Source organism: Anomaloglossus baeobatrachus, chromosome 6 (assembly GCF_048569485.1).
Source record: "Anomaloglossus baeobatrachus isolate aAnoBae1 chromosome 6, aAnoBae1.hap1, whole genome shotgun sequence".
NCBI classification, from domain to species: domain Eukaryota; kingdom Metazoa; phylum Chordata; class Amphibia; order Anura; family Aromobatidae; genus Anomaloglossus; species Anomaloglossus baeobatrachus.
Genome location: NC_134358.1, coordinates 302692337 through 302717354, shown reverse-complemented (window position 1 = coordinate 302717354; position 25018 = coordinate 302692337). Strand labels below are relative to the sequence as shown.

The following is a 25018-nucleotide window of genomic DNA, read 5'->3' as shown; positions in this document are numbered from 1 at the left end:
TCTTTAACAGTCAGCGGAAGATGAGATTGAACATATACTTATAGAACAGAAGAGAAATTTTTTTACAGATATCCTATCAATGTTTGAATATACAATTTATCAGGGGGTGCTAGTTATAATAACAAATGATAAAGGCTTTGTCTCATGCAGACTACTTTTATTATTAAAAATTAAAATAGCCAGCTCTTCCCTGTCCCCCAGCAATTGGCAGTAATTGTTGGTTCAAAAAACCCCAGCAGTAAACGTCCTCTCTAGCAGGAGCAGAGTTTACAAATTAATGCTGGTCCATATAATGGCAACAGCACTTAGAACCCGACACTTAAAAAATACTTTTCTCGCTGATACATTTTCTCTTATTTTTTGTAGGGGAGATAATTAATCATTAATTCAAAGCTGGTATTCTGTAAATTCACTATGTTGCGACAGAAGTATTTAGACAATGACAGAATTTTCTAAAATTTACTTGTACACCATTATAATGAATTTAACCCCTTCACGACCATGGACGGAAAGATCCGTCCTTGTGCCCTGGGCCTTAACGACCAAGGACGGATCTTTCCGTCATGGCGGAATCGCGGCACCGTAGCCTCCGGTGACTGCAATATGTTAACATAAACCGCAGATTCGGGGAGGAGGGGACCTGTTCCTGACCTTAGGAGGGGTGGTGCCTCCTCCCCGGACCTACGGAGGCTGTGATTGGCTGACGAACGCCGCTCAACCAATCACAGCCACTGTAATGTTCCAGCCATTTAAAATGACTGAAACATTGAAATCCAGCCCTGGCCAGTGCAGCTGTAGCACTGGCCATTGGCTGGAGCTGGGTGACCTCACTGGATCACCCTCCCCCAGCTCCAGTAGCTCTGATTGGAGAGATCGGCCTTGTGACCAATTTCTCCAATCACAGTGGACCTGTTGCCGGTGACTGCCCCCATCAGCTTCACTTGTCGTCCCTGCAGCACGCCAGCGCAGTGAGTGTACACAGTGCAATGGCAGGGCGACAAGCTCCGGTCCCATGCTGTTATGAGACCGGAGCATGGGACCCGGAAGTTGCCGCGCTGCCATTGCACTGTATGAAACCGGCGAAAAGTGTCACGAGCCGCCGTTGCCCTCCGCGATCTGCCACGTGTCTCCCCGATCTGCCCCCCCACATCCCGATCTGCCCCCCCACATCCCGATCTGCCCCCCCCGACATCCCGATCTGCCCCCCCCCCGACATCCCGATCTGCCCCCCCCGACATCCCGATCTGCCCCCAGACATCCCGGTCTGCCCCCAGACATCCCGGTCTGCCCCCAGACATCCCGGTCTGCCCCCCGACATCCCAATCTGCCGGCCTCCCCCGTGATCTCTATTCTGCAGCTCCTCCGGTATCTCCCTCCTTGCTCTCCCCCTCTGCTCTCCCCCTCCCCCTCTGCTGTCCCCCTCTGCTGTCCCCATCCCCCTCTGCTGTCCCCGTCCCCCTCTGCTGTCCCCGTCCCCCTCTACTGTCCCCGTCCCCCTCTGCTGTCCCCCCGACGTCCTCTTACCTGTCTTCACCGGCCGATCACATCTGCCTCCATCGCTGGGTCCTTCTTCCTGGGTCTTCTGCTGAGCTGTCCAACTTCCTGCCTGCTGGCTGCTGCTGTAAAGCTGTTCCTTGCCTTCTGTTCCTCCTGCTAATCCTCTGGGTACTGTGAGTATAACTTTTTTTTTTTTCTTTTTTTTCCTCTATCCCCTTTCTATTTTTACACCTCATGCGTCCGTGCGTCCTGCCGAGCGCTGATCAGGGATGCAGATAACGTATCTGCATCCGTGGTCAGTTTTCGGCGGGACTTTTTTTCCCGTATTCCCGACGCTTTTTGTATCGCATCTGTCCGTGCGTCCCGCCGAGCGCTGATCAGGGATGTACATAACGGATCGGCATCCCTGCTCAATTTTTGGCGTGACAAAAAGCATCGGGGATACGGAAAAAAAAGTCACGCCAAAAATTGAGCAGGGATGCCGATCCGTTATGTGCATCCCTGATCAGCGCTCGGCGGGACGCACGGACTGATGCAATACAAAAAGCGTCGGGGATACGGAAAAAAAAGTATCGCATCTGTCCGTGTGTCCCGCTGAGCGCGGATCAACATCCCTGCTCAATTTTTAGCGTGACTTTTTTTTCCGTATCCCCAGCGCTTTTTGTATCTCATCCGACAGTGCCTCCTGCAGCGGCCGATCAGTGCACTGCGTCTGTGCGTTTGAAAAGTCAAATGGCGTTCCTTGTCTTATGAGCCCCGCCATGCGCCCAAACAATTGATTTCCACCACATGTGAGGTATCTGCGTACTCCGGAAAAATTGCACAATACGTTTTATGGTGCATTTTTTCCTGATACCGTTGTAAAAAGAAAAAAAAAAGCTACCTTGTTGCTGCAAAAATTAAAAAAAAAAAATTTAAAAAAAATAAATAATTTTCACGGTTCAACGTTATCAACTTTCAGTGGAGCCCCTGGGGGTACAAGGGGCTCACTAAACATCTAGATAAATTCCTTGAGGGGTCTAGTTCCAAAATGGGGTAATTTGTGGGGGAGCTCCACTGTTTAGGCACCAAGGGGGGGGGTCTAAAAACGTGACATGGCATCCGCTAATGATTCCAATCAATTTTGCTGTCAAATGGTGCCCTTCTCTTCTGAGCCCCGCAATGCGCCCAACAATTACTTTCCACCACATGTGAGGTATCTGCGTACTCAGGAGAAAATGGACAATACGTTTCATGGTGTATTTTTTCCTGATACCCTTGTGGAAAAAAAAGCTACCTAGTTGAAGCAACAGTTTTGTGGTAAAAAAAATTTTTTTTCTTTTCACGGCTCAACGTTATAAACTTCTGTGAAGCCCCCAGGTGTTCAAAGTGCTCATCAAACATCTAGAAAAAATATTTGAGGGCTCTAGTTTCCAAAATGGGGTCACTTGTGGGGGACCTCCATTGTTTAGGCACCTCAGGGGGTCTTCAAACCCGACATGGCGTCCGCTAATTAGTGCAGCTAATTTTGCGTTCAAAAATTCAAATGGCGCTCCTTGCCTTCCGAGCACTGCCGTGTGTCCAAACATTTGATTTCCACCACATATGAGGTATCTGCGTACTCAGGAGAAAATGGACAATACATTTTATGTTGCATTTTTTCCCAATACCCTTGTGAAAAAAAAAGCTACCTAGTTGAAGCAACAGTTTTGTGGTAAAAAAGTTTTTTTTTCTTTTCACGGCTCAACGTTATAAACTTCTGTGAAGCCCCCAGGTGTTCAAAGTGCTCATCAAACATCTAGAAAAAATATTTGAGGGCTCTAGTTTCCAAAATGGGGTCACTTGTGGGGGAGCTCCATTGTTTAGGCACCTCAGGGGGTCTTCAAACCCGACATGGTGTCCGCTAATGAGTGCAGCTAATTTTGTGTTCAAAAATTCAAATGGCGCTCCTTGCCTTTCGACCTCTGCCGTGCACCCAAACAATTGATTTTTACCCTATATGGGGTATCAGCGTACTCAGGAGAAAATGCACAATAAATTGTAGGGTGCACTTTCTCTTTTCTCCCTTGTAAAAATGAAAATTTTATGGCTAAAGTAACATTTTTGTGTTAAAAAGTAAAATTTTCATTTTTTCCTTCCACATTGCTTTGGTTCCTGTGACACCCCTAAAGGGTTAATAAACTTCTTGGATGTGGTTTTGAGCAGTGTGAGGGGTGCAGTTTTTAGAATGGGGTCACTTTTGGGTATTTTCTGTCACCTCGGCCTCTCAAAGTCACTTCAAATGTGATGTGGTCCCTAAAAAAAATATTTTGTAAATTTTGTTGGAAAAATTAGAAATTGTTGATGAACTTTGACCCCTTCTAACTTCCTAACGAAAAAAAAATGTCTTTCGAAAATTGTGCTGATGTAAAGTTGACAAGTGGGAAATGTTATTTAGTAACTATTTTGTGTGACATATCTCTCAGATTTATGGGCATAAATTTTCAAAGTTTGAAAATTGCGAAATTTTCCAAATTTTCGCACAATTTCCTAAATTTTCACAAATAAACGCAAAAAGTATTGGCCTAAATTTACCACTGACATGAAGTATAATATGTCACAAAAAAACAATGTCAGAATCGCCAGGATCCGTTGAAGCGTTCCAGAGTTATAACCTGTCAAAGTGACACTGGTCAGAATTGCAAAAAATGGCCCAGTCATTAGGGTGTTTTAGTGGCCGGGGGTGAAGGGGTTAAAATACTCTTCCAGCTCTATTTGTAGTTTAGACATTAAAGAGGACCTTTCACCAGTTTTTGCATGTCCACATCATAGAATAGTTGCTACAGAGCTGAATCTAACATTCTTTTTATTTTTTTAATCATCTCCGTTGTGGAGATACTTGCTTGTAACATTTAGATTCTAAGGCTATGTGCGCACTAGAAAAGTGATTTTTCTCAAGAAAATTTCTTGAGAAACTTCTGGGAGTTGAAGATTACCGCATCTGCGGTAAAAAAACGCACCAAAACCACGGGAAAAACGCATGCGGTTTTGCCGCGTTTTTGCTGTGGTTTTGGTGCGTTTTTGCCGCGGTTTTTCCGCAGGTTGGTCCCTGCGTTTTTTTATGCTGTAACTGCAATAATATATAAATAAAGTATGTTGAAAAAGAATGGATAGATAGATAATGGATAGATAGATAAATGGATAGATACATAATACATAGATAGTTTAATGGATAGATAGATAAATGGATAGATAGATAAATGGATAGATAGATAAATGGATAGATAGATAGATAAATGGATAGATAGATAAATGGATAGATAGATAAATGGATAGATAGATAATGGATAGATAGATAATGGATAGATAGATAATGGATAGGTAGATAATGGATAGGTAGATAATGGATAGGTAGATAATGGATAGATAAATGGATAGATAGATAAATGGATAGATAGATAAATAGATAATAGATAGTTAATAGATGGATGGATAGATAATCAATAGATTGATCTGTCCTCTATCAATCAATAGATAGTCCCTGTGAGCACACACTGCATTTCTCAGGAGTGGTAGTGTGTTCACATTACCGACCGTGAGAAATGACCTGTAATTACCTCTGTAATCTCATTGCGAGGCTGCATTCAGTACAGTGTCAGTCGCGGCTGGATGCAAGCGTCGTGGGACCTGCGTGGATTACGCCGGAGCTGTGTGTTTGGGGGGGTTAATAAAGGGATGAAAGAGGGGCTTTTTGTCTTTTATTTAAAATAAAGGATTTTTCAGTGTTTGTGTTTATTCACTTTACTTACGGGTTAATCATGTCAGGTGTCTCATAGACGCTGCCATGATTAAGCCTGGACTTAAATGACAGCAATCCACTGCCATTTAATTCGTTATTACCTGGATTGCCACCACATCACGGCAATCTGAATGCGACAGTCCCGGGGCAGCTGCGGGCTGATATTCTCGGCTGCGGGAGGGAGAGGGCATTAACCCTGGCCCTCGCCCTCCCCAGCCTGAGAATACCGGGCCGCCGCTGTGTGTTTACCTCGGCTGGACGGTAAAAATACAGCGGAGCACACGCTTTTTTTTTTATATATATTTTTATATGTACGTTTGATTTGTATGTGTATTCTATATGTCTGTGTCTGATATGTGTGTGTGTTTACTCTCTGCACGGCTTCCTCTTCCTGTCATAATGACATCCCTTCCGTGCAAAACGTAGGCAGTGATGAACATTACCGCAGGAAAACCTCGGCTATACCGAGGGTATACCGCACATCATTTTCTACCTGCGGTATACCCGCTGTATTTTGCGATTACATTACAGGGAATGGAGTGAAATACCGCAGGTACCTGCGGTAAAGAAGTGACATGCACATTTTCTCAAGAAATTTTCTCAAGAAATTCTGCAGAAAGAATTTTCTTGAGAAAAAAAACGCAGTGTGCGCACAGCTATTTTTTCCCCATAGGTTTTGCTGGGAAATGTCTGCAGAAAGGTTACAAACATTTCTCAAGAAATTTCTGCAGCAAAACTGCGTGTAAAACCGCGGGTAAAAATGCAGTGTTCGCACAAGGCCTAAGGCCTAAACCACACGGCGAGAAAATCGGTGCGAGTGGAGTGTGATAAAACATTGCATTCCACTCGGACCAATTCTAGCCTGTGTGTCAGCGCACATGAGCGATTATTTTCTCAGCCCTAATCGGACCGAGAAAACAATCGCAGCATGCTGCGATTGTAATGCGAGACTTTTCTCTCGCACCCATTCAAGTGAATGGGGCGAGAGAAAAATCGCACTGCACTCGCGGTACACCAGTGTACCGCACGTGCAGAGCGAGAATCTCAATAGCCGGCTACGGAGGAGAGAGGGAGATAAATCCCTCCCTCCCCTCCGCAGCGCCTGCCCATCCCTCCTCCGAGCCGGCCCGCCCCCTGCAGCTGAGGTGCGCTCGCACAGTTGGACTGCAGTCGCAGGAATACTTGCATGACACTCGGTTCCTGCTGTGCTGCCAGCGCGAGCGTCATGCGAGCATCGCACTAGTGCCCCATGTGGCCCCAGCCTAATTTTCACTAAGACCAAGGGGACATTAGCAGTGATTCTCCTCTGGGGTGGTTATTTTTCCCGTCTTTATGGCTTTGGCTAATCATTAGCAAAATTCATCATGCAGGGCAATAAGAAAAAAAAAAAGAACACGCCCCCAAAGAAGGGAAGACCCTGCCTTTCACTGTGTGATATGGAACAGCTGATGTCATCCTAGGTCACACAAATCCTAACTACCGGCGATTACTGTGCATGGGGTGGTGCTCTCCTCTTGCAGTGCTGTCAGCTTTGCTTTTCTCCTTCTTCCCCAACAACAACTGCCGAGATGAGAGTTGCACAGGTGTTTGTAATGACACACAGCCCTGCTTGCCTTCTCCATTGATTTCTCTTCTATTGCCTACTATTCTTACATATAGGGAAGGAGAGTAGAGTATATTAGAGCTGTGTATCATTACAAACACAGCTCTTCTCTTAGTACGGTCAGTGTGGGGGAAGTGGGAGTAGAACAGAGCTGACAGCGCTGTGAGAGGAGATTTGCCCATGGTGTTGCAATGAAATAGCCCTGTACAACCATGAGTAGTTTTGGGTGCATATTGCTGATCCCTGCCTAACTGTCCCAGCATCTAGTAGAATAGATAAAAATATCTTTAGAAAAAGTATTTCTAAAGATTCTTTATGATATGCTAATGAGCGCAGAGAATAGACCCAAGGGCAGTTCCTGTGCTCATTCCGCTTTCTTAGCGTGGTAGCTTGCCCACAGGGGCAATGCAGCATCAAAAGTGGTGACGCACATACCTGTGTCTGCTGTCCCCGCTGATCCGAAGTTCCCGGCACTACCAGTCATGCACACTAGACCTCTCTGAAGCCGGGACTCATACACCTGGCTCCATACTGTGCATGACCGGAAGTGCCCGGCATTCATATCACAGATCAGTGGTAACAGTGGACACGGGTACGTGTGTCACCGCTGATGACACTGCATTGAATAGCATATTAGCACCCCCCTGTGGGAGTGCTACCATGCTAAGAGTGTGGAATGAGTGCAGGAAATAATGCCCTTACGAATAATCTCTGTGCTCATTAGCATATCTTAAAAGATCTTTAGAAATACTTTCTCTAAAGATCCCTTTATCTATGCTAGTGTATACAGGGACGGTTAAGGTCCAGTCACACTAAGCAACTTACCAGCGATCCCAACAACGATAGGGATCGCTGGTAAGTTGCTAGGAGGTTGCTGGTGAGCTGTCACACTGCGACGCTCCAGCGATCCCACCAGCAACCTGACCTGGCAGGGATCGCTGGAGCGTGGCTACACGAGTTGCTGGTGAGCTCACCAGCAACCAGTGACCAGCCCCCAGTCTCCTAGTTACAGCACACATCAGGTTAATTAACCCGATGTGTGCTGCAGCTAAATGTGCACAGAGCAGGGAGCAGCGCACACTGAGCGCTGGCTCCTTGCTCTCCTAGTTACAGCACACATCGGGTTAATTGCCTGATGTGTGCTGCAGCTAAATGTGCACAGAGCAGGGAGCAGCGCACAATGCTTAGTGCTGGCTCCTTGCTCTCCTAGTTACAGCACACATCGGGTTAATTACCTGATGTGTGCTGCAGCTACATGTGCACAGAGCAGGAGCCGGCACTGACAGTGAGAGCGGCTGAGGCTGGTATCAAAGGTAAATATCGGGTAACCAAGGACAGGGCTTCTTGGTTACCCGATGTTTACATTAGTTACCAGCCTCAGCAGAAGCTGGCTCCCTGCTCACTGCACATTAGTTGTTGCTGTCTCGCTGTCACACACAGCGATCTGTGCTTCACAGCAGGACAGCAACAACTAAAAAATGGCCCAGGACATTCAGCAACAACCAACGACCTCACAGCAGGGGCCAGGTTGTTGCTGGATGTCACACACAGCAACATCGCTAGCAACGTCACAAAAGTTGTTCGTTACCAGCGATGTTGCTAGCGATGTTGCTTAGTGTGACGGGGCCTTTAGGCAGGGATTAGCAATATGCACCCAGAACTGCTCCTGGTTCTGAGTGGATATATCACTTGACAGGTTCCCTTTAACACGTTAAACATAGAGAAAGGTCCTCTTTAAAGGTGCTACACAATATTATTGCATTAATTATGCAAGAATGACTGCCTTTTTTTACAAAGTAAACGTTATGACTAACTAAATTTTTTTTTTTTTACTCGAATTTTTTTATTGATTTTCAGAAAACATTTTAATAAACATAAAACAGAAAAAGAATAGTGTATTGTAATGTGTTTGGAAATACAAGGATTATACAACCTCAAGGAAAATATTCCCCCCACCCTCACTTCCCCCTACATTCACAAATTACATTAATAATTGTACAATATCAAAAGAATCTGTTCAGCATTGTCGCATACTGGACTAGGAACAAAGCAAGTAAAACAGAAGCTTTAAGTCCAGCTCACCATGTTCCATGGGAAGTCCATATAATCGGATGGTGAAAGGACAAGTAGTAGAGGCCATAACAGAAGGAGAGCAGGAGAAAGGTCCAGCAACAGCATCCAGAATCCATTAAAAAATCAGTTTTATTCAATCCATTAAAAATAAACATTTTATACATTTTTTAATGGATTGAATAACACTGATTTTTTTATGGATTATAGATGCTGTTGCTGGACCTTTCTCCTGCTCTCCTTGGACTAGGATCATGTATACAAGAACATGGCTATATAGTCTCATATTCTTTAATGGGTCAAATTGCAAAACAATTGTAAAAAAAAAAAAGCTACTTTGCAATTTACTACTTATTTAAAATCTTCTCAAGAATGAAGTGATTTTTATTTTTAGTGTTCACTGCTTGTTGTCCAGTTCGCACAGTGCTTGCAAACTGTTTCCCATAGATCTTCTAAGCACTGCCCTAAAGCTGGCCGCATTGCTGGTGCGCATAGTTCTCTCTCCATTCAGCCAACTTCAGTGTATCTTTGCTCCTCTGATGGTACAGAGGCAAAGAAGACTTTATAGGACATTGCGTGCTGCATCGGAGAGCAGTACTAAACAGTCAATTATGCCTTTGCACACTGCGCCCCCAAGCAGGAAGACAGGAGGCTGGGGAGCACTTCTATAGACAAAAAGACAACCCTTTAATATCTAAAGCTGGTATTTCAATTATAGATGGATGGCTTTGTTTCAATTCTATTGCACTGGTGTTCAGAGGCTAAATTATAATAATTGTGTCATTGCCCAAACACTTTTGTTCCTCAAATGTACATCGTAATTATATATATTTTTTTTAATTATATTAGTATCTTCTCTTTCTTCAGACACTGCAGGATTGTTACGTCACCGCCGGAGTCTGCTCCAGCGACTTCTGCTCCGATCGCCAGGCGACGCCGTGTTCCTGCCGTGGATGGTGCTGGTGATGGGAGAGAAGTCGATGCCAGCGGCACCAGTGGGCGCAGGCTCCGATCATCCACTGGGCTGGGTTAGCTTGGGATCTGCAGTACCACTGGCTGACTGTGGGTGGCATGTGTCTTCCAGCTGAAGTTGCCAGCGTTCAGCTACAGCCAATGGGAAGACATCACACCCTTCTTATTTCCCCTCCTGTCACATGATTACTGCCAGATATAGTTCTGATTTTCCTGGCTCCTGTTACGTCCTATTCTGTTGGTGATTCCTGTGTTGACTTCTGCGTGTTTTGACTACCCTTCTGCCTACTGTTTTTGTACCTTGCTGCCCGACCCGGATCTGACCTCTGCTACGTTTTCTGACTACGTCACTGCCTGCCGATTCTGTCCCTGTTCCGCAATTCCTGGTTTGACCCTGCCTGACTACTACTCTCATCGGACTGCAGCCTTCCACAGGTAGTGATCTCCAGTTCCCTGTGTAATTCCAAATCCCTGTATAGGGGTTAAAGGGTTTCAGGGTTCTGGGGGTCCTACTTGGTGAGTGGCTGTAATACTATTGTATGAACTGAGGATTTCGATTGCGTTAGGGCAATGACAACCAGAGACGGGTTCTTGGTGCAAAGACGTTTATAATATGCAACCAACAATATGTACACAGAACAGAACATAAACACAGTAGAACATAAACACAGTTAACTACCTGCCAGGTTCAGAGCAAAGGGGAATTCCCGGGGCCGCGCACCGGACTCCCCCAGGGAGACCACCAGGAGCGAACCCCTATACAGGGACTGTCTGGAGATCACCCCAGAAGGCCTAAATGCGCAGCAGCCGGGACACGAAAGGGCAATAGGTATAGTCCAAAAATGTCCGTACGTGATGTGAGTCCTAGGGTGGATATGAAACGGAAGGAACCGGGCAGAAGTGCCGACCAGAGACGGCAGACGGAGTCCGGGCACAGCTTGATGAGACCAGGTGAAGTCCAGAGCCGGTGTCGGGTGTTTCAACAGGATCCAGATAGCAATCAAGAACCAAGAGCAGCAGGGCAGGAGTAGACAGGAAGCAGTATACTCAGGCAACTAGACTAAGCTTAGGGGCGGGCTTTTAAACAGATGAACAGGAAGTAGGGCAACAGAACCGAAAACTCCATGTTAACAAAGGGCATGATCCTTCAGAAGAAAACTGGAAATCCCGGAACTCTGACAGTGGCTTCCCTCTAGCCTCCCCTTTACAGCCCATCTGAGTCTGTGGATCCAGGCAGGCGTTACAAGGATCTTCTCTTCCAGTATTCGATTCCTCTGGAATATTGAGTACAAGCAAACCAAAATGCATAATCAGTTCCCTAGTACTCAGTCCTCCCGTATTAAAAAAATCTTTGCCTCTGGAATCACATGTATCGAATAAGAAGAAGCCGGACGAACTTGCTTCAAGTGGGAATCAAGCCTTCCCTAAAAGATGTATAGGTATATATTTTAGGTTTGTTATCTTAAAGCACCACTGCAGCATTTTAATATTGCAGCGATTGTGACGTGACTTCTGACCAGTCAGAAGTTACAGTCAAAAGATTGCGCCTCAGAACCGGAGCGGTGTTAGTAAAAGGTGAATCCGCCAGAAGGTGACAATATGCCAGGGGTAAAATTAAGCCGTCACTGAGCCCCACATTCCGAAAAATGAGAACGCTATGGATCTCAGAAAATCGCGATAAAAGCGTTATTCTTTTTTTGGACACACTTCTGAAAAAAGAATTTCACCCCTTAGATAAAAAGTATACATGTTTGGTATCTATGAACTCGTACCGATGTGAGGCATCATAAGGACATGTCAGTTTTACCATATAGTGAACATGGTAAATAGCAAACTATTGTGGAATTTCACTATTTCTCTACATTTGGATTTTTTTTCCTGTTTTACAGTACTCTATATAGTAAATATAATGGTTTCATTCAAAAGTACAACTTGGCCCACAAAAAAATAAGGCCTTATATGGCTATATTGACAGAAAGCTAACAGTTATGGCTCTCGGAAGAAGGGGAGAAAAAAACGAAAATGGAAAATCACCCGGGGGTGAAAGGGTTGAAGACCTTTATTCACTCAAATTGTGGCAACAGTGATGTTTCCTTCACATCAAGTTCAGATCATTTTTCTTCAATACAGTCCACTGTAGAAATACTCACAACCTTTAGGGAGGTTCCGATCATGGTCTAATGTTAAAACTTCAGTAAAAATCAATTTTACAAAGCCAAAGGAAATGCAGTTTCCTCCTTATCTGTTAATAGGGACAATCAACTAAGTGCCTCTTCACTTTGTTCTTCACCACTAAACCACAGCCAACACCCTCTCATAAATTTTCTCAAACTTAATGCCTTTTCATATCAAGTATCTGTCTATTACTGGACTGTAACTTGTCAGTTTTCTTTTTCTATTGAAAACATATTAAAAATATTATATTGTGTGTGATAAAAAAATGTTTAAAAGAACTGAGAGTCCTCAGTGGTTGATACCTTTTAATGGCTAACTGAAAAGATGGTAATATATAGCAAGCTTTCGAGACTATGCAGGTCTCTTCATCAGGCTCAGTATAACATAAAATCTGAAGAGTCACATTTATACAGAACAGGACATAGAATAGTGCAGTAAATAAGACAAGTGATGTGAAGCAGAACTATCAGTATGGCAAAGGGACAAACTGTTGTGGCAGTAAATATTGCAGCAGTTCATAGATGAGGAGTGTGAAAGTTTTATTGACCTCTGATTGAGGTCTGGTCCAGAGTTGTGATGCCCCCAGATGGTCTGAGGAGCACATTTCTTAACTGATGTAAAGAGATATAAATCCATGTAATATTGTGTGTGTTATTTTTGTTACTAATAGAGGTTGAGATTCTGATGGAATATGTTGTTTATTTCCTTATTTAACCCCTTAGTGACGGAGCTAATTTTCACCTTAATGACTAGACCAAATTTTGCAATTCTGACCAGTGTCACTTCATGAGGTTATAACTCTGGAATGCTTCAACCGATCCCAGTGATTCTGAGATTGTTTTTTCGTCACATATTGGACTTCATGTTAGTACCAAATTTAGGACAATATTTTTTGTTTATTTATGAAAAAAATTTAATTTTGACAAACATTTTGAAAATTTAGCAATTTTTAACTTTTGACTTTTTATACCGTTAAACCAGAGAGTTATGTCACACAAAATAGTTAATAAATAACATTTCCCACTTGTCCACGTTACATCAGCGCGATTTTGGATCCAAATTTTTTTTGTTAGGAAGTTAGAGGGGTTCAAAGTTTATCAGCGATTTCTCATTCTTACATCAAAATTTACAAAACCATTTTTTTAGGGACCACATCATATTTGAAGTGACTTCGATAGGCCTAGATGACAGAAAATACCCAAAAGTGACACCATTCTAAAAACTGCACCCCCAAAGTACTCAAAATCACATTCAAGAAGTTTATTAACACTTCAGGTGCTTCACATGAACAAAAGCAATGTGGAATGAAAAAAAGCAAAAATTAAATTTTACCTAAAAATGCTGTTCTAACCCAAATTTATTCACTTTTAGAAGAAATAATACAACAAAATGGACCCCAAAACTTGTTACCCACTTTCTTATGAACGCGCCCCACATGTGGTCAAAAACCTCTGTTTGGATAAATGGGAGGGCTCGGAACAGAAGGAGCAATATTTGAATTTTGGAAAGCAAATTTGGCTGAAATAGATTGCGAGCAACATGTTGCATTTACAGGTTCACTAAGGTACCTAAACAGAAGAATTCCCTCACAAGTGACGCCATTTTGGAGACTAGACCCCTCAAGGCCTCTATCTAGGGGTATAGTGTGATTTTGGACCCACAAGTATTTCACAGATTTTGTTAACGTAACGTTGTCATATTGAAAATATTAATAATTTGTTAAAAAATGTTGCTTTAGCATGAATTTTCTCACTTTTTCAAGAGGTGATTCCAAAAATTTGATCTCAACGTTTATCCACTTTCTTATGAGCGCGGTGATACCTCACATGTGGTCTGAAACCTTTGTTTGGACAAATGGGAGGGCTTGGAACGGAAGGAGCAGTATTTGAGTTTTAGAAAGGAAATTTGGCTGAAAAAGATTGCGGGCACCATGTTGCTTTTGGAGGTCCCCTAAGGTACCTAAACAGCAGAAACCCCCCACAAGGGACCCCATTTTGGAAACTAGGCCCCTCAAGGAATTTATCTAGATGTTTGGTGACTACCCTGAACCCCCCAGGTGCGTCACAGAATTTTGTAACATTGAGCCATTAAAATATAAAAAAAACATTTTACCACAAAATCGTTATTTCAACCAGGTAGCTTTTTTTTTTTTTTTACAAGAGTAAAAGGAAAAAATTCAGCATAAAATTTATTGTGCAATTTCTCCTGAGTTTGGCGATACCTTATATGTGGTGGAAATCAACTGTTTGGGTGCATGGCAGGGCTCGGAAGGGAAGGAATGCCATTTGACTGCAAAATTAGCTGGAATCAATAGCGGACGCCATGTTGCATTTAGAGTGCCCCTGAGGTGCCTATACAGTGAAGCTCCCCAACATGTGGCCCCATTTTGGAAAATAGACCCCTCCTGAGTTCGCTGATGCATCATATGTGGTGGAAATCAACTGTTTGGGTGCACGGCAAGGCTCGGAAGGAAAGGAGCACCATTTGACTGCAAAATTGGCAGGAATTATTAGCGAACGCCAAGTTGCGTTTAGTGACCCCCTGAGGTGCCTAAACAGTGGAGCTCCCCCACAAGTGACCCCATTCTGGAAACTAGACCCCTCAAGGATTTTATCTAGGGGTATAGTGTGCATTTGAACCCACAGATACTTTATAGAATTTCATAACCTTAGGTACTCATATTGAAAATTTTGAATTTTTTTTTTTTTTTTCAGAAAAATGTTGCTTTAGCACAAAATTCCTTATTTTTCAAGAGGAAATACCAAAAAATAGAGCACACAGTTTGTTATCCAATTTCTTATGAGCGCAGTGATACCCCATATGTGGTGAAAAAAGCTCTGTTTGGACAAACAGTAGGGTTCGGAATGGAAGGAGCATGATTTGAATTTTGTAAAAGTTGAAACAAATTGTGGGCACCATGTCGCATTTGCAGGGCCCCTAGGTCACCTATACAGCAGAAACTCCCACAAGTGACCCCATTTTGGAAACTAGACCCTTCAAGCACTTTATTCAGGGGTATAGTGAGAATTTTGAATCTACAGGTACTTCACAAAAATGTTGCTGTTGCGCCAAATTTCTCACTTTTAGGCTATGTGCTCACAATCTGGCGACACTGTCTAGGATGCAGTGCCAGCCCTCCTGCAGAGATGTGAGTGTTGTCCACGGGAGAACGCATCTACCTGTGTATACATTCCGGGTTCAAACTGCTGCAGACTTTATTCTTCCTCCGAAGAACACTTTATTCTCTGCAGCATAAATTGACATCCTGCTGCTCAGGAAGCCGCACCGCAGTTCAGTTTATGCTGTAGAGAAAAGAAGTGATGTGGGCAGGAGATTTCTAAAAATCCTTCCACTGTGCTTGTACTGCACAACGCAGCGTTATGGACGCAGTGAAAACACTCTGCATCCAAAATGCTGCAAATCCTGATTGTGGGCACATAGCCTAAAGAGCTAGAATCGATGGATAGATGTCTACGATATATATAATTTCCTACCCCCTGCATATTCTAAGCTGGTGCCCGTTAGTGACTTTCATTGTGTTGTGCCTTGTATTTAGCCCAAATATAAATAATTAAAAAAAAACAACGTGGGGTCCCCCCTATTTTTGATAGCCAGCTGGGGTAAAGCAGACGGTTGCAGCCTATAGACCACAGCTGGCAGCTTCACCTTGGCTGGTGATCCAATTTGGAGGTCACCCCAAGCTGTTTTTTTATAATTATTTATAAATGATTAAAAAAAAAAAAGTGGGATCCCCCCTCAAATTGGATTATCAGCCAAGGTAAAGCAGACAGCTGTGGTCTGGTATTATCAGGGTGGGAAGGGCCATAGTTATTTGGCCTTTCCCAACTTAATAATAGCAGGCCGCAGCCGCCCCAGAAGTGGCGCATCCATTAGATGCGCCAATTCTGGCGCTTCGCCCCAGCTCATCCCGTTGCCCTGGAGCGGTGGCAAACGGGGTAATAAATGGGGTTGATGCTAGATGTGTAATGTCACCTGGCAGCAAGCCCAGAGGTTAGAGATGTCACAGCATCTAAACAGATATCCGACATCACTAACCGAGTCAGTAATAGAAAAAAAATAAAGACGACAAAAAAAATTTATTTGAAAAAACACGCCCCAAAACATTCCCTCTTTCATCAATTTGTTGAAAATAAAAAAAATTCCGGTCCGCTGTAATCCATTTTGGAGGTTCTGGACCTTCTAGAATATGGGGGGCACGCTCAGGGAACGTATCCCCCATTTTCTGGAAGAGCAAGCTCTTCCTGTGAGCAGTGTGGGTGCAGTAATCTGAGAATACTGCACTCACACTGCCCCGGTCCAACCTAGGGCAAAGTGACCTCCAGTAACCTCATTCTAGAATATGAGGGGCACGCTGAGAGAACGTACCCCCCATTTTCTGGAACATCAGGCCCTCCATGTGAGGAGTGTGGCTGCAGATTACTGCACTCAAACTCCCCCGGTCCACAGTACAGCAGTTGCGGTAGTGAGCTCAGCGTCCCTGCTTGCAGGGAGCCAGCTGACAGCCGCTGTCTGCGCATGCGCCTCCAGATTTTCAGAGGGAGGCGGAGTGATCGCGGGGACGGAGCGGCAGCCAGGTAACGGGGAAGACCGGGGGGTGACGGTGGGAGACCTGGCAGGACCTAGGGACGACTTTTCTGTCGCATGTGACATGTCACACGCGACAGAAATGAGGGAAGGAGGATGAATGCGGCCGCGCGCTACTGTGCGCGTCGCCATCTTGCATGCTCCGGAGGGGAGGGGGGATTGCTCTGGAGAACCGGAGGGGGCTCCGGTGTCCCGGAGGAGGGCTCGGGGAGGACATTTCCCTCCGATCTGAAATGTTTGATCATTTCAGATCAGAGGGAAATGAATGCAGAGCCGGCGGCTGCAGTTTTTGGCGCACATCGGCGCCATTTTGGATGTTCCGGAGGTGGTGGGGGTTGATTTCTCCGGTACCGGGGGTTTTGGGGGCACTAGGGGCTTATATTTCTTTATCATCTGTTTGATCATGTCAGATGAGAAAGAAATAAGTATTATTTGCCTTTTTTTTTATGTGATTGGCGGTATACGATGTATACCGGGGATCACATTATCGGGGTCCAAAAAAACACCCCGATTCATAATCTTGGGGTTCTCAGCTACCTCCGGCAGCTGAAACCCCCGAGATTTTCCATCACTGGGGGGCGCTACTGGCTTTTTCCGGCCTGACGTCTCAAAGCGTCGGAACAGAATAAGTACCCTGTTTTTCCGACGTCTTGAGACGTTAGGCCGTCGCTCTGGGGTTAAAGACTTCATCACATAAGCATGATGGCTGCTGGATGCCTTTTTCAAACAATGAACAATACGCAAAAAAAGAAAAAATGTCTACATAACCTCAAATAAAAATCTATATATTTACACCAAAGGTGGAGCTTAAAGGGGATATTCAATATCTTAATCTTTGTCCTAATAACCATAATTAAACATTAAGGATTTTTTAATTGACAGGTGTTTAAAGTTTCATATCATTTCCATGCTAGCCTCATTTCACACTGATTGAGTTTTGTTTTTCGGATGTCATTTCGCTTGAAATTCCCAGCATTCATAGGGGAGTCTCAAAGGAAACGTCATCATTGATTTTCTCTGAAGCCTCTCTAAATGGAGCTTATCAAGTAAGCATAAGTATAGACAATACATACCCGTGGGGTTTTTTTTCTTGTTCTCTTTTCTTATGATCAGAAAGGCTTCAGAGCAGAGAGAACATGGAGTACGTATTGGAATAAACAACAAGGAAATACTCCATGTGTCTCTTTCCTTGCCAGTGTTCAGAGCGGCTTTGGAACAATGTTTTTTTGGCAGAATGCTGGCAAGAGAGGTCAAGCTGAGCAGTAAATACAGAGAGAAGGGGTGTTGAAACAAGCTGGAGGGAGGGACAGTATTATACTGAACAGTCTGTGTGAGCCATACTGGTAGTTTCAAGCAAAACTTCATCGTAAGTGAATATAAAAAAAAACAAAAACAAGTGATGCTAGCAAAGGAATGGAAGGGAAATTATACAAGTGTTGATTAGAAAAATGCATACGTTTTAAACATACTTATGGACACGGTTTGAGCGGTTTGAGATATCAGATAACCTCATTAACTGTGACGAACATTGTAATTTACACAAAGCCAACAATGTGAAGTATACCTAAAGTCATGACAATTTCCTTATTTTTATGTTTCACAAGGCTCAACAAAGGCTCAGAGTCACTGTTCTATGTCAGAGTTCGGCAAAGATCATCCTCCATCTACGTCTTTGGGGTCCTCTTCTTCAGATAAGAACAAAGCTGTTCCTGCTGCAAAGAAACCTAGAATTGATCATTTGAATTTTCCCACTTCTCCAAGCAACACACAAAATGCCAAGAGTATATCATTTGATGGAAAAAAGGACATTAATATTTCACAGCTGATTGCAGAGGTTACTAAATTTGCGGATACAAAACCAGTCCTTAAAGGTAAAGCAGCGTTTTGAGAATCTTTAAGTTCATTTTAAGTGAATCCGAGGCCTTAAAAAAAATAAAATACAATATTATTGTTGCCAAGAATGAATCTTAGCTTGACTCCGGTTACTTCCACTTTTCTACAAATGAACCTGTCACCTCAAAGAGGCCTATTAAATGATGTTAGGACACTCTACAGCTTATCACCTTTATGTCAAAGAAGGGTGTTGTTTGTCAGCAACAATAGAAACAGAAAACATAATAATAACGTTGTACACACTCTGTCCCAGTCATCTCAGTGCGGTGCAGTACTAAAAGCCCCGTTACACGCAACGACATCGCTAACGAGATGTCGTTTGGGGTCACGGAATTCGTGACGCACATCCGGCCTTGTTAGCAACGTTGCGTGTGACACATACGAGCGACCGCTAACTATCAGAAATACTCACCTAATCGCTGATCGTTGACGCGTCGTTTATTTTCAAAATGTCGTTGCTGTTTCAGGACGCAGGTGGTTCGTCGTTCCTGAGGCAGCACACATCGCAATGTGTGACACCCCAGGAACGACGAACAACACCGTACCTGCGTCCCCCGGCAATGAGGTGGGCGTGACTTTCATGCGGCTGCTCTCCGCCCCTCCGCTTCTATTGGACGCCTGCCATGTGACGTCGCACGAACCACCCCTTAGAAAAGAGGCTGTTCGCCGCCCACAGCGACGTTGCTAGGAAGGTAAGTATGTGTAACAAACAACGGGGGCGGGTGCTTTCACGAGCGACATTGCTAACTATGTCGCTGCGTGTAAAGCCCCCTTTAGTATTCATGGCTGTTCTTCCGGTAGTGGTCATTGTTAGCATGACTGATGATCAGCTGCACGCAGCCTAAGTCTCTGAAATGGAACAGGTGCAGAGCGAGTAGAATATTGTCCTCTTTTAATGATGCCTCTAAAATTCACCATGGAGATAAGTTAAAAGGTTATAACAAGCCTTAGCCCTAACATCACGTGGATAGTCTATTCTGAGATGACATATTCCCTGTAGAAATGACAGGGCAGATTTCCAGACATTATAAAAATTATAACTATATATTATACAATTATCAATAAATAAACTCACTCCTGGGGGTTACCTTTGCTTTTTTGGTGCCAACAGTGCCAGGATTTTTCTCATATGCTTTTTATTTTTTATTTTCAATCCCATTTTAAATCTTTCCTAAGTTTTGGCAAAAAATGAATTTGTGGAACCAGATATATTTGGTTCAGAAGAAATAATTAATTGAATCTATAATTTCTACTCAGTTGTTCATTAAAAAAAAAAAAGAATATTCAGCGATTTAGGTACTACAAAAATTGTTAATACAATTAGGTGTACTAAAAGCAACAGTCTGCATTTTTTAAAATTAAATATCATAATGAGCTCAACTTAGGGCAGGTGCAGACAAACGTATTTTCAGTCTGAGTGGGATCTGAGAAAAGATCAGATCGCACTCGGACCAATGTTAGTCTAAGGGGCCTTGCATATGTCTTTTTTTTTTTTTTTTTTTCCTCGAATAGGGTCTGTCAGAGGAAAAAATCGCTGCATGCACGAGTTTGTTCCGGTATTTGGATTACACTCAGCCATGCAATTCGGTGAGTGCATGGAAATCATCGGACTGCACTCTTATGACATCTGAGTGCAGTCTGATTTCCACAGCCTGATAGAAGGGAGAATATTGGCTTTAAGGAATCCGCTTTAGGCCTCATTCACATTTTACTTTCTCACGTTTACATTCTCTTCATATTTTTCACTGATAGAACTCGTGCCCATTACAGTCGTTGGAGCTGTTCACAAGACCATTTTTCTTTTTAAACCAAAACTAAGACATGTTTGTCAGATTTTGATATGAGTCACCTGTTAAACTGTATCCTTAAAAAAAAAACAAAAAAACAAGCCAATTTTCACTTTTTTTTTTTTTACGAATAGCTTGAGAAACACTGAATAAACTCTGCTGGTCAAAACTGACTCACAAAAATGGACCGATTTTCATAAGTGTAAGAAAAAAATAATTGGTATCCAAGTGAGTCCTTAGGCTACATGCGCACACTGCGTTTTTTGTCACGTTTTTTGGTGTAGTTTTGTTGTCAGAACTTTCTGACTTCCCAGCAAAGTCTATGAGAAGTCAGATTTGCTATGCACACATTGTAGTTTTTTGTCAAAAGTTTGTGACAAAAAGATGCAGCATGTTCATTCTTCTAGGGTTTTTGTCACAAAAAAAACGCATGCTGTCAATTTTGTGCGTTTTTGATGCGTTTAACATGCGTTTTTGGTGCATTTTTGATGCAAAAAAATTAAAAGCAGGGTTTTTTTACATTTCCAGGCTCTCTCTGACAAGGTGCAGTTTTGGTTGCAGTTTGGGCGCAGTTTTGGTTGCAGTTTGTGTGCAGAAAAAACTGCAGTGTGCGCATATAGCCTTAGTGTTGAGAGCTGGGTCAGATAGTACAAATAATATAAAGCTGCCAGTAGAGCCTAAGCAAGTTTTCAGCATGTCACAAACAGTAAATGTACTGATTTTACAGCTTAATTTTTTCTTATTAAAGAAATTGGTTAAATCCCAAAATATCCTGTTTGTCTCCAATCAAAAGTAAATGTCACTACACCTACTCAAGTGAGATAGTATTAAATCAATCCCTTTACTGCATAGCCTTCTGAAGAATACATAGTGAAATGTAGGCAAGGCTTGGCCAGTTATTAACCTTACACAAACTTTGTGATTACAAATTTTGTCTATATTTGGTTATATGTATTCTTCTGGTAGATATGCAATCAATGGATCATTTTACTATTATGTCACTGGATTCTGTGCAGCAGCATTTTCTTTCATAGCTCCAGGTGGTGAGCTAATTGACTTACTGTATGCAATTTGATTGCTGATAGAATATGTTTAGACTGTTTCTTTACATGCTAGAAATTTTTTTACTATTATTAAAGAGGATGTCCACTACTTATACATTAATGACCTATGCTTAGGATAGATCATCAATGTCTGATTGGCTGTGGTCCAACTACCCGACACCCCCATCGATCAGCTGTTCTTGGTGGCGGTAGCAGGTGGGCGGAAATGCTCAGTTCCGCAGCTGCTCTGTCTCCTGACAGTGGCCTCAGCCAGGTACTGCACATCTGCCTCTTATTGATTTGAATAGGAAGCTGTGGCAACTATCTTAAGACTGAGAAGCTCTGGAACTGAGCACATTTCTGGAAACCTGCTGCTGAAGCCATCTCTGAAAACAGCTGATCGAGTGGGGGTGCTGAGTGTTGGACCACAGACAATCAGACATTGATGACCTATCTTAAGAATACATAATCAGTGTTTAAGTAGTGTACAAGTTCTGTAAAGGAAATCAATCAGCAGGTTTTTGCTATGTAATCTGATAGCAGCGCTATGGAGGGACAGAGACCCTGATTAGAGATGTATCACCTAGGTTACTGGATGTGGCCGTTACGATGGTCACAATTTTCTCCACAGAAGGTCTAGCAGACCTGAGATGTGAAGCTTTGTTTAAACCCTCGCACATCATTGATAAACAGCTTTCTGTGTACATTGTATAGTGACAGAGAGCTGCCAATCCATGCTGGGGCTGTGGTTGGATGGGACATATGAGGTCAGTTGACCTGTAGTTATAATCTAATGCTGATAAAACACTGATTGTATTGAATCAGCAAAACACAGCCTAGTAAGTCTTCAGGGTCTCTGCTCCTACATTATGGTGCTTTCAGAATAAAAGGCAAAAACCTGGTGACCAATACCCTTTAAAGGTATGATGGAAGCAGCAAGAAAACTTCCAAGCATCTGTTATTGTATAACTATACAGCTACAGGAAAATTATTAACGTGGCAAAAAAGTAAGTGGGGCTTAGCAGATTTCAGATGTTCCCAGTAGGTACATGTTGTGACCGCTGAGACCATTGATTGGCTGCAGCAGTAGTATACCAGTGGCTTGAAAGCAGAGACCAGGGGGACTGCTGAATCGTCAGTATAGGTATTTTCTGTTGGTTTGTTTTTTGTTTTTAAACTTGGATAACTTCCTTGCTTCTGCGTTCTGTGTAGTATCTTGTTGAAAACAAAAGATTAAGGCCTTGTGCGCACACTGCGTTTTTACCTCGCGGTTTTACCCGCGGTTTTGCTGCAGAAATTTCTTGAGAAATGTTTGTAACCTTTCTGCAGACATTTCCCAGCAAAACCTATGGGAAAAAAAATAGCTGTGTGCACACTGCGTTTTTTTCTCAAGAACATTCTTTCTGCAGAATTTCTTGAGAAAATGTGTATGTCACTTCTTTTCCGCAGGTACCTGCGGTATTTCACTCCATTCACTGTAATGTAATTGCGAAATACCGCGGGTATACCGCAGGTAGCAAATGATGTGCGGTATACCCTCGGTATAGCCGCGGTTTACCTGCGGTAATGTTCGTCACTTCCTGCGTTTTGCAGGAAAGTGATGTCATTATGACATGAAGAGAAAGCGGAGCAGAGTAAACACACACACACATCACAGACATAGACATAGAATACACTCACACACAGACATATAGAATACACATACAAATCAAACGTACATATAAAAATAAAAAAGCAAAAACAAACAAAAGCATGTGCTCCGCTGTATTTTTACTGTCCAGCCGAGGAAAACACACAGCGGCAGCCCGGTATTCTCACGCTGGGGAGGGTGAGGGCCAGGGTTTTAATGCCCTCCCCCTCCCGCAGCCGAGAATATCAGCCCCGGGACTTTCGCATCCATTATGCGCCAGTCCCAGAGTGTCCCCGACTCTTCCAGATTGCCGTGATGCGGTGGCAATCAGGGTAATAACGAGTTAAATGCCAGCGGATCGCTGCCATTTAAGTCCAGGTTTAATCATGGCAGCGTCTATGAGACAGCTTTCATGATTAACCCGTAAGTAAAGACACACACACACACCGAAAAATCCTTTATTTTAAATAAAAGAGAAAAAGCCCCCTCTTTCACCCCTTTACTAACCCCCCAACACACCGCTCCGGCGTAATCCACGCAGGTCCCACGACGCTTGCATCCAGCCGCGACTGACACTGTACAGAATGCAGCCTCGCAACGAGCCTGCAGAGGTAATTACAGGTCATTTCTCACGGTCGGTAATGTGAACACACTATCACTCGTGAGAAATGCAGTGTGTGCTCACAGGGACTCTATCTATTGATTGATCTGTCCTCTATCTATCCTTCTATCTATCTATCCTTCTATTATCTATTATCTCTCTATTATCTACCTATCTATCTATTATCTATCTATCCATTATCTATCTATCTATCCCTCTATCTATCTATCCTTCTATCTATCCATGATCTATCTATTTGTCGATCTATCTATATCAGAAGGGAATGACCTTTTTTTTTTTTTTCTTTTTTTTTTTTTCAACATGTTTTATTTATATATTATGGCAGTTACAGCATAAAAAAACGCAGGGACCAACCAGCGGAAAAAACGCGGCAAAACCGCATGCGTTTGTGCCACGGTGTTGGTTCGTTTTTTTACCGCAGATGCGGTAATCTTCAACTCCCAGAAGTTTCTCAAGAAATTTTCTTGAGAAAAATCACTTTTCTAGTGCGCACATAGCCTAATGCTGCAGTGCTAAATTAAAAATCACAGTGGGGACTAATTGCCAATTACCATCTTGTAGCATCAATATTTCATGTACACGTGCCAGTTCTACACTGTTGAAAGACACCTTTGAAAAGTAAAGATATACATGTTCCATACATGCAAGTGCTGTGCTGTATAGACAAATATTTGCCTTTTTTACAGGATTTTTTCCCCCCACATCGTAATCAAGAGGACATGAAATGTAATATACAATAGTGCATGTATTTTTTTTAAAACAGTATGCTGCTAACATGTATTAGTACTTATAAATTATTAAAGCACTCAAGTTTTTTTTGTGGGGACTGGAGTGATGCTACTAATCGAAGGTCCCTGCACCTAAGGTTATATTTACTTGCCACTGTCTTTACTTTTTATTGGCGCTGCTCCAGTTCCACAGTGCCATCTTGTAATTACGACTTCTGACTGCTGGAAGTCAGGGGTAACAGACACAGGCTCTGAATGCAAGTCCATGAGGACCAAAATGAGATTCTCATAGACTTGAATTGAAGAATAACCTCTGGCTTGCTCCATGAAACACTGGAGAATGACTGGAGCTGCATGGATAGAAGGTGAAGACGACGGTGGGTAAGTATAAAGACTAAAGCGGGCTTTACACACTACGATATATCTGACGAGATGTCGGCGGGGTCACGTTGTAAGTGACGCACATCCGGCATCGTTAGTGATATCGTAGCGTGTGACAGCTATGAACGAGCAGAAATACTCACCTTCTCGTTCATCGTTGACACGTCGCTCATTTTCAAAAAATCGAACGTCCTGTTGTTCATTGTTCCTGAGGCAGCACACATCGCTCCGTGTGACACCCCGGGAACGATGAAC

The 25018-nt window shown here is 43.1% G+C and overlaps 1 protein-coding gene across 4 annotated transcripts in view; it reads left to right on the top strand.

The window, feature by feature from the left end:
• The window catches only part of LOC142244310 (uncharacterized), a 417067-nt gene that overhangs the window by 391039 nt on the left and 1010 nt on the right, over nucleotides 1-25018 (top strand). For all 4 annotated transcript variants that reach the window (XM_075316518.1, XM_075316516.1, XM_075316515.1 and 1 more), the window contains one exon: nucleotides 18284-18550. In XM_075316518.1, the coding sequence (XP_075172633.1) occupies nucleotides 18284-18550 (267 nt within the window). The remainder of the gene's footprint in view (nucleotides 1-18283; nucleotides 18551-25018) is intronic.